The sequence below is a fragment of the Corvus kubaryi genome, unplaced genomic scaffold (genome assembly GCF_017639235.1).
Source record: "Corvus kubaryi isolate FWS band 111438036 unplaced genomic scaffold, C.kubaryi_AGA036_p1.0 37353, whole genome shotgun sequence".
Classification (NCBI taxonomy): Eukaryota; Metazoa; Chordata; class Aves; order Passeriformes; family Corvidae; genus Corvus; species Corvus kubaryi.
Window position 1 is genome coordinate 3,432,240 of NW_024581115.1, and position 17,748 is coordinate 3,449,987.

At 44.8% G+C, this 17,748-nt stretch overlaps 1 protein-coding gene across 4 annotated transcripts in view; it reads left to right on the top strand.

The window, feature by feature from the left end:
• Positions 1-69: 69 nt before the first annotated feature.
• Positions 70-17,748, top strand: part of TMEM94 (transmembrane protein 94) — a 50,533-nt gene continuing 32,854 nt past the window's right edge. For 2 of the 4 annotated variants that reach the window (XM_042032531.1, XM_042032530.1), the window contains exons 1-2: positions 70-123; positions 8,017-8,143. Coding sequence is in view for 3 of the 4 variants with exons in the window: in XM_042032530.1 (XP_041888464.1) it covers positions 8,120-8,143 (24 nt within the window). In the remaining variant the exon portion in view is untranslated. Of the gene's footprint in view, positions 124-8,016; positions 8,144-12,600; positions 12,795-17,748 lie in introns of those variants that run through there. The other 2 variants (XM_042032529.1, XM_042032532.1) reach the window with 1 other exon arrangement.

Here is a 17,748-nt window from a genome sequence, read left to right on the forward strand (position 1 = left end):
CGGGGCTGCGGGACCGCCGCGGGTTGTGCGTCTGTTCTCTTTGGTCGTGTTTTGGGCCCCCGGTCGCGCGGCCCCGGCGGCGCGGCGGGCGAGCGGCCCCGCCGGCAGCTCCCGGCGCGGCGGGTGAGTACGGGCCGGGCGGCGGGGCAGGGCCGGGCTGTGGCCCGCCGGGGAGCGCGGCCGGGGGTCCCCACCTCGGCTGAGGAGGCCCGAGGCAGAGCCCGCGGCGGTCCCGCAGCCCCGCTGCTCGCAGTTCGCCGGAGCGTTAGCCAGCGGCTTAGGAGGGAGAGGAAATTAGAAAAGGACACACAAAAGGCGGTCCAAACACGTGTTGGCGGCTCAGCGCACTGGCGGGGCTTCTCCCACAGCTGCGGGACAGGCTCCGGCTCGCGGCGCCACGGAGCATCCCCCGGGGCACCGGGCTCGGAGCCAGGCCAGGGGGTGCCCATCAGCCGAGGGTGCGCTTCGGGTAGCCGCAGTGTCATACTCCGCGTAAAGGTTTGGTGTCTGGTCCCACATTCTGGCCTTTAGGAGTTTTTCCAGACCCTTTCCAGCCGGTTCTTTCATATCGCTTCGCTCCTGTGCCTACGTCATCGCAGTGTTCTGATCAGCAGAAGTTCATGGCACACTTCGTTTTGCCCCAGACGTCCACCTGTTCTACTTTCAAAAGCTGTGATCCATGCAGTTCCTTCTGTTTGTCCGTTTGGGAGCTTTCCCCTATCAGGGTAACACAGGCCGTTATTGATAAGGAAAAGCCTAAGAAATCCCTTTAAAAAATCCCATTACATAAAGCACAAGAAGTTTGTCTTAGATGATACTATCTATCCAGAAGATAGGAAGAGAAAACCCATAGACAGGAGTGGAGAGTGTTTTAGTTACACATTTAACACTCACTGAGTTTTCATAGGAACTCATGTGCCTCGGAAGAATTTCCTTAAGTTAGCCTTACCAGTCTTAGAAGTTACTAAGGTAGTAGCAGAGAGCATAAGCACCCATCCATCTTCCTGAGGCAGCTGCCAAGTCGTAGATATGTTCATGTTTTCTCAGAAAAGGAACCTACTAAGGCCTGCTTCTCTAAAATCCTATAATTTTCCCCAACAATTGTAGAATAAACTTCCTAGCTGAACAGACAGCTCACACACAATGGGACACAATGGAATAGTAGTACACGAGCTCCATGAAACACCTGAGGTTACTTAGAAATGCAGGTTTCTATATAAACAGTTACTTAACAGCTGCTGTACTGCATTAATCTACAGGGGTTGCTCAGATATAGTAAAATTTAAATACCCTAGCAAGCAAACTAAATTTATTTCCCAAGAAGCCTGCCTAATATAGGCATACGTAGAACTAGCTACATCATGCTGGTTTTATGCAAGATATGTTTTGTTCTTTTGAGAAGTGGTTTATATTTCCTATCTTTTACTCAAGCTTATTGAAAAAAATTTACATAATATTCTTTTTAACCATGACCTTTTAAACAAACACCTTGCCAACATTTTTTATGTCATGAGAGGATTAAGATATTAGTGCTTCTAGCCTTGGTCACCAAACAAATTATTATTGGTGCCACAGGTGGAAGCAAGAAAACAAGCCTTTGTCCTCTAATCTTCACATTACAGCTCTGTTTACAGCTTGATCTGTCAGAGCCCTACCCAAATTAGGTGCTGGAAGCCACTGCAAGTACTCAAGAGACCAACCTACTCCAGGCAGAGACACAACCCTGAGAAGGTGTGGGTTGGGAGGGTTTTTGTCCCCCTGTGGCTGGCTGGGACTGGCCAGGAGCAGGGCCAGGGGCCATGGGGGGTTGGCCAAAAGACAAATCCTTTGGTTGGGTTGGCCAAAGAGAGTGACCTGCCTGGGCTTGGGCAGCATTGTCCTGCACTTGGACCTGTGGGAGCAGGGTTTGCATTGGGTTGGTTGGATTCACATCTGTGATAATGTATGGGACTGTTTGAACACTAAATAGGGCAGTTTGGATCTCTGGAATACTCTTGAGTGAAGACTGGTGGGAAGTTCTCCAGGAGCTGCAGAGAGCTCTGGTTTCCTTTCTACTTTCATAGTAGAGTGAGGCAGCTCACTGCCCTATTTCTAGGCATGGCTCATCCTACACATGTTCATCATAAAACTTTCATGGGGCTTGTGAGAATAGCAAAATACACAATCTGTGAGCTGCTCAGTGCCTTTTCTAGGTAAGGGCTGTGCTGTGCTTGGAGTGGGTGTTTGAGATTGGTCTGAATGGCCTTCAGCTGCTGAGTCTGCTCTGGGGAACTCCCAGAGAACACCTTCCCATTGGCACAATGTTTATCGAATATCTCTAAATGGCAAACACTGGTGTAAGAATGCTTTTTTACCTAGATTTACTGTAAACTATGAATACAACACCTTTATTTATAATCTAGATTTAAGAGGAAAAGCTGCACTTTTGTCTCTGAGTCAGTGTATATCAGCAAACATTATTTGCTAAAAGGTTCTATAATTACAGTGCAAGCTTTTTAAATTTTATTTTGGGCCATTGTCTTTCTGTGGTTTTCTAACATTTCAGGATTACTTCTTTTTAGATGGAGGTAGTTATACAATCCTGGTTACCATAATAACTAATATCATTATGATGAATGGCAGCTGTCACTTTTGCAGTGAATTCTTCCATAGATTTGCTGTAAAAATTTCTATTCGAGGCATCATGCCACAACAATGTCTCATCTCTCTGCAGAAGGTGGAAGGGCCCTTCCACCTTTCAGAATTGTGCCTTTTGTTGCATATTTCACTTTGATCCGGACTCTGTACATGCTGTGTCTTTCTGTGGCGGGCAGTACCTGAAGCAGAAAAAATAAAGCAATCCTTTAATTCCCAAACACTCTTTTTTCTTTTTAACCAAGTAAAGAAAAATGAACACAGCAAATACTTTTCAGATTTACAATACCTTAATTTGAGACAGTATCAGCCCCTGTGGAAACAATAAGGTAGACTAAACTAGCTTTATAATTCTTTTGATCATATTTCTTCTGATAATTGCTTCTCAGCTCACCAGAATGAAATGAAAACAAAAATAAAAGTGTTCTTTCACTTGTGGAACATCTTGTTTTATCAATCTTATCTTGTAAGTAAACCAAAGGTCTGACTCTTAAAAGTGTGCCAAAGCCATTCCCTACTCCCCTTCTCCCTCTTTGTTGCTCAGGTTTCGTTTTGAGCAATGTCTCTCTTTTGTAACAGTCCAATGTGCAAGTCCTGAATGTGCTGAAGAAAGAAGGAAAGAGTCAGATATTTTTTATTAGAAAACTCTCAGCAAGTAAGGTTTAAACAAAAAGTAGTTTCACCTCCAAGAGACACTTGTCAGTTGAAGACAAACTCTTAAGTTTTCATTTCAAGTTTAATCCTGTTTGTGATTCAGTGTAGATAGACCTCTCTCTGATTCCTGTCATTTAGGAAGGGAAGCAGAGCCTGTGTGAAATCAGCTCCTGATTCTTCACAGCCAGGCTCAAATGAGATATTTGACTGTTACTGAGTTGATAATACTTAGCACATATACAGCAGTATTTCAGAGGATCTCACTTTACAGATACTAATAAATTTACTTCACAGTCTCCCTCTGAAGCAGATACACATATTCCTATCTACAGTCTGGGGTTATTGAGGCAGAGAATGTTTAGCTGGCCCAAATTCTGACAAGTCTTTTTCACAGACAGATAGTGAAGCCAAGAAGCGTGGCTGCCAGCTCCCTTGCTGTAATTATTCCGTGCTCTCGGTGGGTCTCAAAGCAATTGACAGTATCACTTGATGCACCTTTGGAAGGCCATGTATCAGCAAATGTTGCAAATTATCAGGCAGACATCAGCTCCTCATGAGTAGGAAGACCGTATGGTTCTGCTGATATCAAAACAATCAGCTCAAATCGAAGCCATTTTCTCCAAGGCAGCTGCTTTTTTTGGTTATTATCTGTTCCCCCGTGTTTCTATTCTTGGTGACAGATCAGGCTTCTGCTCTTGAGGAATTCACTTTTGGCAGCGAGAAATGTTCATGCTCCCCATCATTTTTCGTAGAGTAATCTGTGTTGGGAATTTTCAGTAAATAACATGAAAGCATCAGTGATTGAACACTTTAGGGAAAATAGTATCATTAGGTTGATTTATTTTTCTCCCTAAAGACAGCAGCTTCTGAAACGTACTTTTCTTGCCAACTGTCTGTAGGTTCTATAATTACCTGATCTTTCTGTTTGCTAGTTGTTTTATAAATTCAGTAAGTAATATATCATGCTGTATAGTTTTTAATTAAAATTCAACTCTGCTATCTCACACTGATGGTTAAGTGATTTGAAATCCTTGGATTTCAAAAGAAAATCTGAGCCATGGTATTTTTTACCTATTTAAATACACTGGCTGCATAACACATTGCTATTCAAGAGATGATCTGGTAAAGAAAAGGGTGAAAGGACCCTTGCAAAGTTCTGCTGTCCAGAGGGATGTTTCAAATACTTGTTGATACTCAGATCAAGCTACAAGACTTGCTCTTTGCTCAGGGCATATCCAAACAGAAACAAGTTGCAGGGGGGATATGGATGTATTTTTCAATTTGAAAAGAATATCAGTCACACATGGCAACCCAGGCACCAAACTCACTCAGTTGTATAAAATAGATATATTCTAAAGTGGATTGCAGACCTCTCCCCCCTGCTGTGGGATAACCATTGGCTGTTTTTGGCATACAGGGCTTCCAGACAGTTGGCTTGCTGTTAGTGTTGGATTATTTGGTGAACCCTATCCTGGGTTTCACTCTTACCCAACGATTTGGAAATATTTCTCAGGCTGAATGCAACATGATGACACTTGAACACCACATCCAGCCATTCCCAAGTTTCACAAACTGCTCTAGGCTTGAAAATGCTGAGGAGAATGGAGTGTAGGAAAGTGGAAGGGGTAAACTGGCTGCACTGGGAGCACGTGGCGTCTGATTAGTGCAGCCACAGCTTCAAGCATCTCTGATAGTCTGTGGCTGAATATTTAACACCCTCCAACATGTCCCAGCAAAGCAGCCCCACTTCATTTCTGTCCTGCAGAGTGTAACATGTCGACGTGACTAATTGCCTGGGCAGACAGAAGAGAGATAAGAACAGGGAGGGCAGAAGGAAGCAGATATTCCAGTGTGGAATAGCAGTGCACAAAACTAGGGTGAGTCCAGAGTGTGGAGAGTCCCTGCAGCAGGGTAGGGATGATCAGAGACGTGTCTGGAGGTGGAAATTGCAGGAGTCCCTGAAACAGAGGAATCTGGGAGGGGAGCACACAAGGACAGTGCAGGGTCAGGAGTGAGTGGATGCACAGCTCTGCAGATCTACAGGCTGCCTCCAGAATTTATTAAATTGCTGCAGCCTCAGTGTGTGGAGCTGTTTCCTGAGTGTTTTCAAGATCTCTGTAATGCATGTGAGGTGTTTAGTTGGAATGACAAAATTCTTGCAGTTTTGTTTTGAGAAATTCTGCATTTAAAAGAAAGCATGCAAATCACATCTTCTATGGCTCCAGTGCCAGTCCAGGTGCAGAAATTGAGGGAGGTTGGTTCATCATCCTAGCCTGTCTTTGCTATTGGCTTCAGTTAACCCAAAACTAAGATATCCCAACCTATCTGGGACTAGCTGTGTTCGGACTTTTTGGTTCTAAATGACAATCCTTTTTTAAACGTTGGAAAATTAAATGTTCTCCTTGTTCTGTGTGTCTGGATTGGCACAGGGAAGACTTGCCTTCTTGCTTTCTGTGTGTGAAATGTCTACAATCTACCGTTGCTGGTACCTTAAATTTGGGATGTGAGAAAAACTAAACTGCTTCTGGGTTGGTCAGTGTGTTCAAATTTTGGAGAAGCCCTGAACATGTATGATGATGAAGCAGTGCTTTGTGCACCACGGATTATTTTCACAAGCTCATTATATTGTCCATTATAACAGCTTCTGAATTTCTCTAAACAGGGAATATTCACTCTTTCCAAACAATCCTTTATATTTTTAACACCCTTGGCGTGTTTCCTGCTTCCTAGCACTGAAGGACTCCAGGGTGTGTTCCTAAGCATGCAGATGATGTGCTGTGAACTTTAAGGAATGGCGTGTTTTGCATTCGGGATCACATTTCAGTTTGCTGCCAGAACCAGAATGTCACTGAGGGCAGTGCAGAAATCCTGCCTCCTGCCCAGCTCATCCCCCTGCCCTCCAGCCAGAGCCACCCACTCCTGCTGGATGCTTTTGAAATCCAGAACCAGAGAGAAATTCAGGCTCTTAGTTTTGTTTGAACAAGTGAGAGCACGGTGTGTAAGTCTTTCAGTAGATCAACTAACAAATCTTCTCTCAGAGGGGACTAAAAAGAAAAATCATGGGTTTATCTTAGTCCTTTTATTGTTAGTGACCATTTTCTCCTTAAAATCGTCTTGTCTTGCCTTCCCTTATACTGAAGTCGTTCTCAAATTAAAGGCAAGATACTAAGGCTCTAAACTGCTGTGTGCAAACACACAAAAGTACTTTTTCCTCCTTCCCACTCCCAGCCCTTTGCTGGGAGCTCTTTGTCAGCTTTACTCCAGTAACTTTGATCTTCTCTTTGCAGTTGCTAATTGGCCTGGCAGGGATATGAAGTGACTGAAAATAACTTTATTCCCTCGTTGTGTGCACATTGAAAGGGTCGCAGAACAGAAAAATAGGGCAGAGTCCAGACTGGTGGCTCATGCCAACCAGCCCGGCAGCCAAAAAATGGCACTTGCAGGTGCTGGTTGTGGTTCTGCAGGCAGGTCTTTGATAACCATCACTCTGAATATTGAATGCCTGCTGCTTCCCCCCCCAGAATGCAGGTGCAGGATTGCCTGCAGGAGAGGAAATACTGAAATCTAACTCTTCAGAGTGGGACAGAGTGGCTTTCTGAGTAAGCTTTGGATGCCTTTTGTTTTCCTTGAAATTGTGCAGCATTGTCAGAGCAGTGCTGTAGGTGACTGCCGCAAGGATGGGCTCTCCACAATCCTTCTTTGAAGAAGGCACTGTTGTATAAACCAGGGTAGTAAATCCCAGCTGACAAAGGCCAGTCTCTTTGTATCTAGGAGATGTGTGGGTGGTTTGGGTTGATTTGCATATCTAGCTGCTTCCTTGTTTATTTGGATTTAGGAGAAGGATATGTCCAAGCCCTGAGCTACTGTGTGGTATTAAAAGATAGAACCAAGAATTACTAACCAACAGAAAGAGTTTCCCAAGACAATCATAGCATAATCTTACAGGATCATGTTGTGTTTATATGTAAGAGAGTCCTCTGGAGCAATGGACACAGATCCTTTGTTTTAATCAGAAAAGACATTTTATGAAAGGAGAACAAATTTGTGCCATGGGAGGTAGAGGAGGGTTAGCTAGAAGAAGGATGTGAATTCCAGAGCTGCGCACTACCTCAATTCTGTTAGAGTCCCAGTTTTGCTAAAAAGAGAAAAGGCCTAGATCTGAGGTCATCTGGAATTGTTTTTAGGACTTCCGGCCTACTTACTGGTTATCAGATCCATGCTCAGCCCAGCACCTTGTCTAAGGTTGGATGTGACGTTCAGCAAATGGAAGAATCACTGCTGGCTCCATTAGAGAATAGCTGGACAAAGCTTCTGATAGATAAGATTCTGATAGATAAGATAGATAAGACAAAGCTTCTGATAGATAAGATAATAACAAGACAAATAGCAGTGGGTGACAGCTTGCTCCAACACCTGGTGGAATCCAGGCTTTATCAGCCTGTTTTTGGAGGCTTGCCCAAAAGCCTGTCAGGACTATGATAATACTCTTACTCTGCACTGCAGGGAACTTAATTCATCTATGGATGCCAGATTTTGGGGAGAGTTAAGCTGGCTTAACTTCCGAGTTACAGGGTGGGTTGACGTACTATTTAGGAGGACTTTCATCTCTCTAGTTCTCCTTCTTTTAAATACCAATTCTGTAATTTGAATTTTGTGAATTTCATCACTTTCTTTATCCTAAAGGAAGTGATGTGGGAGACTTGACTGCTTCCCTTTCTGTTTCTACAGATGGTGATGTGGTAAATGTAGCCAAGCTCTTCTCTACCTAGGAGACATTCTCCCCTGAGGAGCAGTCCCCTTTTGCTGGACATGCTTACAGAACTGCACAGCCATGGACCTCAAGGAGAAGTGTCAGGTAGGTTGGCTGATAATAGTCACACCCAACTTAAATGTTGAGTCCTTTTAAATGTCTTTATTATTTTGGGTCAAGATTCACCAGGTGGCATTATGATGTAGTGGTATAATCCATGGTTAGTATAGAAGTTGAGAGTTCTGTCACCTTCACATCCCTGTATCAGCAGGGAAATCGTTTGCAGGCTGGGACTGAGGCAACCATGGTGGAACAGCACAGGTGGGGTGTCCAGTGTCACATCTGCTGTGTCTCTCAAGCTCTAAGCTGGGGCTCCATTCCCATGGACACTCAACTCTGCTTTACTTGAGAGGCTGAATTCACTGGGAAGATTTTTTAAATAAATCATCTGAGTCCAGTTTTGCTGGTGGTAACTTGGGGTCTCAGCCAGCTCTGGTGAGAGAGCACTCTTGGCTTTTCCCTCTGGTGTCCCTTTCCCCACCACACTGTGAGCTTTCCTCTGTTGGCTGTCTCTGTTTTCTCCATGCATCCCTTCCTTGCTGTTTTGTTTGCAGCAGTGAGAAGTGGTTTTGTTCATTAGCGCAAAGTACCTGTTAGGGACTCACCTAGACTCAGATCAGCTCTAAAAGATACTACAGCAGTGTAAGTGACTTTTAAAGGTCAGTTTTTCACATCAGCTGTGGCACTTGCTTACTTAACTGCTTCTTTGCTGGGTTTCTGCTCTGAGCTGTGCTAGGCCAGGAAAGCCTGGGCTCACTCCTGCCCGAACCTCTTGGTGCTGGAGTGCTCAGAGGACATGTTTGACCTATGTTACTTTATATCAAACTGCTTTATTACCATGGAGTTAACATTCCGATGAGGACAATTATCTGCTTATTCTCTTGTTAATGACATCATGGGCTAATCTGGTATTGATCATTTTAAGAGATGATGCACTTACCACTCTGTGCAGGGGTGTGTTCTGTGTAGGATCTGAAAGCACCACAGAGAGCAGGGCATAGTGGGGGCACTTTCACTGTAGGTCACTATCTTTGGTTCATCTTTCTCATATGACATTCTCCACTGTACAAAGCAGGAAGATCATATCAAATTGCTGGACAGGCAGCAGCATGGATGCTATTGTAATAGACCTTTAAAAGGCCTATTAGGAAAGTGTCCTGACAAGGAGGTTACAGGGGGAGTCATGGTGTTCTCAAGCCCTAACCTCCTCTCCTGACTTCCTGAAATTTTTTCTCCTTCCTTTCTGAATGGGAGTTAAAAATGAAGGCAAGAGATCACCACAATCTTTTCAATAGGAATTAAAAAAAATCATAGGTACATAGAGCTGCATTTTGCAACTAATTTTGATTGGATTCTGAGGAAAGACAATGATTTTATTCCTGTTAGCAACCCCATGGCAGGGGACTTGAAACTAGAGGATCTTTAAGGTGCCTTCCAATCAAAACCATTCTGTAATTATTGTTTGGTGCTAAGGGGTTTGCTCCTTTTTGGTTTTTTAAAATACTGTAGATCCTTGTTTCACCCCCTTTAAGGTGGAATCCATCTTCCTAAAGTGAAGAACTTGGACTCATATACACTGATAAAGGAACAAATTAACCTGCTTTGTAACCTCAGCAGTAAATTCAATGTGCTAGGTTTATTTTAAAACGCTAAAAATAAAATGAACCCACGTGAAAACATCAGTCCCAAATCTGGTTGAAAGCAATCTCTTCAATATACATGTGTGATGGAGAGTTAGCACTCCTGGAGCAGGAGATGTGCTCAGAGCACTGCTGCAGCACAGACATCTGTCACTCAGATGAGAGACTTGTCCTCTGGCTCCAGTTGGCTAATAAGTTCCCTTGTCAGGAATGGCTGAGGATCAGAGTTTGTCAGGTGTAATGCAGGCTTCCTTCCAGTTTTTGCCAGAAACCAGACAGCACAGAGAAAGGCAGAGAGTATTTTAGGACCAGAGCCAAAACCTTCTTAAATTAAATGTGCTGATATCTTGTTCTTTCTCCTCTTTCTCTGACTTTTTAATTTTCTATGTATTTCTGAAGTGAATTTAATCCTTGTGACAGGTACCAGAATCTCTGCTCCAAGACCACTGAGCCCATACTGAGAGAGCAGCACTGATTGCCCCAGGACAGTGGGAGGTTCCTGAGTTTGCGTTGCGTTAGACGTAGGCTGGATTTGCAGCCACACAACTAATAAAAATTATTGACATCATCCATTGCTCAGTTACCCATAACAACTGAGCTGTATTGTCCCAGTGTAATTGCTGCAGCCTGGATACAGCATCGTGCCTCCTGGCCAGAGCCTGGAAACGTATTCAGGGAGCCTGTGCTGTGCTCCAGCACTGTTGGTCCTTGTTCCAGGTTGCCTAACAAGAGCTACAGTCCTACCTTTGGACTGAAAAGTAGCCCAAGTCCTTTGCCACTTCTCATCCTGCCAGTGACTGTGTCTCTGATTTTATTCCCTGCTGTTCTCTAAAAGCTCAGCTCTTCTTCCAAGGGCCTTTTCAAAGACCGATCCTTTTTCCACAGGCGTCTCTCATCTGTGCTGCAGATTTTGTATAGGTCAGTCCCTGCCTTTGTACTCAGCCTTTTATTTCAACTCCCAGTTTTATCTTCAGATCCCAAGTTTTTGTCTTCTGCTCTTTCATTCTATTATTTAATGCACAAATGCATTTCCAGATGCAATTTCTGATACCAGTTGATATCAGAAGGAAGCTACATAGTACAAGTTACTGCCCTACACAACACTTTAGAGCAAGGTTTCTCAGCAGTGGGGTAAACAAGAAGAAGCAATTTGATCCAATTCCATTTGTGTCCATGACCAAAGCTGGAGGTTTTGAGGTTGGGACCTCTAGCTGCATGAAGCACAAGAATTGTTCCTGGGATTGCACAAGCAAGTTGTTTTATTCACTTTCATTCGAGTCTCCAAAAGGTACAAAGCCATGGGAAACAAATCAGCAAGCACTGTGATAAAGAAGGGGTCTTACAAGTATGTTGTGTGAAGGTTTATCCACTCTCACCCCATCTTGTTGTTGATCTTTTCTTTTTTCTCTCCTTTTTTCTTTGTGTTGAAAGGAGCAGGTGAGTAGTTCCTTAGCAGGCAGGAAGGAAAATTGTGCCATTAGGACATTTTTTTGTTTTCTGCAGTTTAAAATTGTTGTCTAGGAAACAAAATGCCCTGCAGAAGGATAAAGGATGTTTTGCCTCTCTCTCTTTTCTGCTTTCTCCCGAAGTTACATGAAATAAATACAAAGTGTCTGCTTCCCTTCGCTTTGGCTCTAAGAGCTTTGTGAGATTACACATCCATGTGTAACTCAGTGCCAACACACAGGTGATAACCAGACCCTGTGTTGGGTTTGTTGTGATTATTGAGGCCACTTAACCTCTGCCCTTCAGGCTTAAAACAGAGAATATGGGCTGTGTCTATTGAGGCATTTGAACCTCAGGAAAAGAAAGGAAGTGAAGAGCTTGTCCAGGCAGGTTTGGTGAGTCCTGACACCTGTACATGGTCTTCAGAGCTGCAAAATATGCTGAGACTGGAAGCCTTTGCAGTGCCTGTCCTGTTTGGTACCAGCTAGCTATAATCCTTGGCAAGCTATTGAGGTGGTGCTTGGCTGGGCCAGTTCTTTACCCCTTTCTGTGTGGAATGAAAGCAGTTGTTCTAGTGATTGCTCTGCAGAACTAGGAAGCCCCAGACAGAATTAGGACGGCACTGAAGCAGGAGCTATGTAAAAACTCACATAGCAATGAGAAGGAAACATTCCTGTAAAAGATGAGAATGAGAGAGAAGGCTCATTCCTTCTTCACCTTTTTATCCCCTTGTTGTTGTTCTACCCAGCCCTTCCCTATCTACACTACTCCTTTGCCATGCCCAGGTAAATGTGGAGCCCCAGGCATGGTTATGGTGAGTTTATGTGCACCTTTTAGTGCAGATTGTGTGGTTCAGGATGAATATGGGCTGCGGAGAGGGGCTTTTGCTGCATTCTTTGTCAACAGGAGAAAAGGGAGGGAACACTTCAGATGGGACCTGTAACCATCTCAACTTGTTTAAATAGCAAATACTTCTATTTTTGATTGAGCTTGAATCCAAAGCTGCGGAGTCATCTGTGGAGCAGTTAGTATTCCAGGGTCTCTTGGTTTCAATTTAGTCATTTTCCATGCCTATTCAGGTGTTCTTTCCCCTGTACTGTATTTTATAGCACTTTGTCCTACCTAATTTGCCATCTGCTTTTGCACAGACCCCTGTCTGTCAGCATCATTCCTTCCTGTGCATGCATATGCAGCTCTGCAGGCAGGGAGCCCAGGGATCCTCACTGTGTCGGCTCCATCTGATGAATGAACCATTCTCACAGACATCTGGTGCTATCCTGGGCAAACTTTCTTCTCTCTCTGCTTTTTTCTCCCCCTCTTTCCATCCCTCATCCTCCCTCATCCCCCACCCCTATCCGCCGCCTCCTTGCTGGATCTGCAGCGTGACTGGAAACAGGCTGAATTAATCAGCAGACTGGTGCTTCACTCTGCTGCTTCTGTCTCATTCTCTGCGGCGCTGGGCTCTGCACAGTCTTGCTCTCCCTCTTTGCTCTCTCATTTTTGGAGAGCAGCAGCAGTGCAAGTTGCTGGGGAAGTGGTGCAGGAATTTAGCCCAGATGCTCTTCAAACAGGCTGATCTCTGGATCCCCCACCAAGGCAAATGTCGCAAAGTAAGTTCCTCTCCCTTAACATTTAATTTCAAAATGGCTTTCCCTGTCTCCCTCCCCAGCCTGCATCCTGCCTGATGTGATGGGGCATGAAGAGCTTTGAGGTTTTGGGGAAGGAGGTTATGGCAGGACATGAAACAGGGAGTGATGATTTTTGCTAGGGAATAGCTTCTTGTTGGCAGTGATGGGGAAAAGAAACTGTTTTAAACAAACTGCAGTTTTAACCCCAGGACCAACAGGAAGATCCACACGGGAATTTAGGTTCTGACTCCTGCTTTGCTGCCCCTCTGCCTCACAGCTTAAATTTGTCAGTTGCTTCTATAGGCTTTGATCTGTAACTGTTGAACCTCCTTATCCCTGTGGGATCCATCCAGCAGTGCGACTGCCAGGCTGGATCATCATTTTAGTCCCCAAAGTCTTCAGCTGAAGAAGTGGGGATGGGAAGGAAGCTCTCAAGGGGATGAAAGATGTGCTGAAGTTCTGTGGATTTCTGAGCATTGCTGGCCTCTGGGAGGGGATTAGCATTCCCTGGAGGGATCTCTGCACTGGCATAAAGCACTGCTGCATGTTGAAGCCAGGATAAATACAGACCCCTAACTGCTCTCTGAACTTGGAGGAGTAATGCAACTGGCTAAATTACAGTGATTAAAGCTTAATAATTGTGTAGTGCTTCAAAGTGCTGCATAGACCCTGCCTGATCCTGCAGCCTGGTGGGACAGGTAACTATGGTTGGGGATTTGCTGCTGCAAACAGGACTGAAGGGACGGACTGAGGAACGTACAATTCCAAACTGGGCTGTTTCCTGGGGAGCAGCTGCCTCTTTCTTTGCTGCTGGGCTGCTACTGGAGAGAAGTAAAGTGCTGGGCTTTGCATTACCTCTGTAGAAAGGTTGATTGTGCCTGTTGGCATCTTACTCCATGCTTTATGGAGAGCATAAAATGTGGATGTTGTTGAGTGGATTAAAATGGACCCTGTGCACAGAAAAGTGCAGCAGTGATTCAGGCTGGCGAGCGCTGCTTTGGCCACATCTCAGAGCTCAGTGCTCCTGCAGCTCTGTCTCTTTGCAGGGGGAATCTGCAGGCCCTGTTAGTCACAAGCTGTGGGGAGCCTCAGAGCATCCACACTGGAGCCCCTGCAGGCACCCAGTTACCCAACTGGGGGGCTCTTTTGTCTGGGGGCAGCGGGAGGTCTGGGCTGCCTTTCATCCTGGGCTGCACAGGGAGGGGGAAGGAGATAGTTGCTGCCTATTGCTCTGTCCATTAACTTGGGCACTGCTGTGCTGAAGACTTGGCTTGTTTCACCTGATTTGAGACCACCAACAGCTAAGCTGTGGCTGCCAAGCTCATGTCAGGTGCATTCAAACCAAGTTCAATAGCTGTGTTCCTTGTGCCTTCTGGTGCTTTTCCCAGCATGTCCAGGTTTAAAGGCAGTGGTCCCCACAGAGCCATGGTCTGCTTGGTGGAGCTGCCTGATTTGTGCAGATATCAACATACATTTATTTTTCCTGAGCTTTCCAGTGGTGTTCAGGTGGGCTGGTGAATGTTATAACCTTCACAATTACAACAGTTGGTGGGGAGTTGGTAGCCCCATCACAGAATGAGAAACTAAGGCACAGAGGAGTATCTGATTTTCCCACTGTCATGCAGAAACCAGTGACAGAATGAATTAGAGAATCCAGCTGTCCTGACAGTCCAGAATCTTAATCAAAAGTTCATCCCATGGAGTAGGAATGTGTCAGGGGGGATGATTGATGTAGCCTGGGTCACTAGAGAAGCGTTCTTGCTTGGACTCAGGGATCTGATCTCTTAGGAAAAGTAGCCAAGAGAGCACCAAGAAGGACAGAAAGCAAGATTGGGACCAAGGATGGGGTAATAAAGGGAAATTTGTGCCCAGAGGGACTGATGCATTGGCTCTGCTGGTTCCATCTGTGTCACTCTGAAGCAGGGATGAGCCATTTCAGGCAGTCCAAGCACTAAATCAGCAGCTGCAGGTGTACAGGAGCTGTAGCATCCTGATGTGTGATTTGCTGTAGAACAAGAATAAATCCCTCTCTAGCACTAGGCTGCTGTATGAAATGCTACCCCAAGAAATTGTGTGCTGTCATGTATTTGATGTCTGTCATCCTCTCTGATCAGACCCAAAAACCCGACTTCGTGTCATATTGTGACTTATCCTAAATAAGAATTGGACTTACAGTAATAAATGCAAATGTATTTGGTGGAGTTACTCCTTATTGTGTGTTTTTGAACCTGTGAATAATGCTTACATTTCAGGAGGTGTAATCCCTGTAGTAGATTATTCGCCTGCAAAGTGTCATTGTTAAATTAAAAACTGCCTTCTTTTTCTGCTAAGGAATGCAAAATAGCTCTCAGAAAAAGGAAGAACATTCTGCTGCCCAGTTTCCCACCTCCAACTGTTCAGATCTGAAAAGCAATTGAGTAGAGGTGTTATAAAAGGAACCTAGTGAGTGCAGCCTGGAAAGAGGGAAACAGTCTGACAACTGCCTTGCAGGGGTTTTCCACCACTCTCAATCAGAGGGGTGGATCTGCAATCTATGAGAATTGAAACTTGTAGCAAATATTTTGCATTCTGTTCACTTACTTGTTTAAACAGTCTTTGTAAAGGCAGTTACATTCAAGTATACAGCAATCTTGGTGAGAAGCCCTTATTCTGCAAGAGACTGAATCCACAGAGGATGGAGGATGATTCAACCCACTTTGCTCTGGAAAGCAAGGAACATATTTGTGTTCCAGTATTATTAAAAAAAATATTTGGCACATATTATATCAACATTTACTGGTACAACAAATAAATATGCTACTATGGATGTGTAATGGCTGTGGGAAAATATAAGAGGACTTAAATATACTAGTATTTTGTGTCCATTTCTCTGTACACATTCTGGGCTCTACTTCTTTGTTCCTCTGGAAGGAAGCTGCAAGACCTCTGTCTTTCATCAGATAGCAGAGAATGTGAGATAGCTGATAAACTTTTAAGGTAATCTTAAGCAGTTCTATGTGTAAAAGAACAAGATGGGAATTTTAGGAAGAGAGCTCAGTGGTGAATTTGTGTGAGGATGAAGGTGGGCTGCAGGAAGCAGACATGGGGGGGTGGTGTTGCTCGGGAACAACTTCACGTTGTGGGAGGAAAAATCAGAAAATAACCACACTTTTCCTACCTATCAGCCTGAAAATGCTCCTGCAACCCCTGAGGAAGGCGAAGAGAACCTATTTGCCATGAGCCAGACAAGGCTATGGATTTAAACAAACTCCTCGGTATTTGACAACTGATTTACCCCTGTCAGACTATGGAGGCTCAGCTGAAAGGACAAGGCAAAGAAAAGCCTACAGATTCTGTGATTCCTCATCTCCTGCCTCTGAGCTGCTTCTTGTTTCCTTCCTGAAGAGCCAAACCAGCTCCTAAACCTGGGCATTTGCAAGATCTCTGTCAGGTTCCCTTTCCCTAATGTTTTCAGGCTAAGCAGTAATTTAACATGTAGAATATTTACTATGAGTGGAGAAATTCACACATCTTTTCATGTTTCCATCCAGTCCACACCTCAGCACATTCATTGCCTCTAGAAAATAAAATCACACTCTCAAAGGAAATGTCCTGCGCTGTTTTTTCCTTAACAGCCATCCCACAGATCACAACTCCTGAGAGCCCTGGTATCATCCCAAAGCAGAAGGATGCAATCATCCCATTTTTACCTGGCTCCAGCCTCTCTCATCACACTGAGGCTGGGATGGCCAGGGCAGGGGTCAGCTCCAGAGGAGCCCTAAGTGCACTTAGAGGTTCCTGTGCTCTCCGGGGCAAAGGAGGAAGCAACTGCTCATTTTCTCCTTAGGACTTTTTGCCTTTAGGCCCAGGCAAAAGGAAAGTACAGCCTTTTAAAATGCCTCCTGATACCCATCAGGGGTTTGTTTTCACTGTAACCTGGAATTTACTGTCTGCTCTTTCTTTGTTGTTCTTTACAGGAAACGCTATGCTAAGGCAGCTGGGTGGGAAGGTATCTTGCTGTTTCTGTTTGGACCGGAAAATTTGCAGATTTCTCTTTGAATGTAACTTTCCAAAGCAAAGATGTGATTGTTGAGGTTTTTTTATTAATGAACTGACACCTCCTGTGAATGGCTTCTTCACCCTGGGGTGCTCACTTCCTGGTTTGTGGCAGGAAGAGCACTTGCAGCTGATGAAAGGCTGGAAAGATCCCTCTGGGACAGTTTCAGAGCGCCTGGGTTTGCCATATACAAAGGTTTACTTCAGGGCATTTGAAAAATGCCTCATTAGCAGTTGATGACTTAGCAGGGCAGCTCTTGTTGTGAAAACTTGGAGCTGCCCCTTGCTGGGAGCTCAGGGTGGCTCTTCTTGCCTGTCCCTTTCACTTGGGTCCCAGGCTCTTGCCCTTGATGCTCACCCACAGCAAGTTACCCGAGTGCCCCCAGCAGTCCTCACTCACAGTATTAGAGTGTTTGTTTACCAGACTGGCTCTGCCTCCTTTGCCAAATACTCCATGTTCTGAGTGTCAGGATGGGTGTTTAACAATTCCTGCCCTTCCTGCCCTTCCTCTTCCCCAGCCCTGCCACACTGCACTTGTCCTTTGTCACTTGCTACAGCCACATTCTTTGTGGCTGCCCTTATCTTGACTGACACTGTGCCAAACCAGTAACTCCTGTGTAAAGTCTGGAGCAGGTGTGCAGGTGTTTCAGGAACCTTTTTTGATTACCTCTGGATTTGCTGCCTTTTTGTGCTTGCTGCCTGCTGTGCTGTGGCAGTTTCTCTTTCCAGGCACTGTATGGCTGTAGTAGAGGTTGGCATTAAGTGCAGCTTTCCTCTCATTTCTTCTGTAGCTTCTGATGTGGCCATTGGAACCAGCTCAGTGGCTAAGCAGACTTTGCTTTTCAGTTCAAATCCCTCTTATTTTTTCTGCCTTCTGTTCTGTGTGTTTTATTTATCTGTC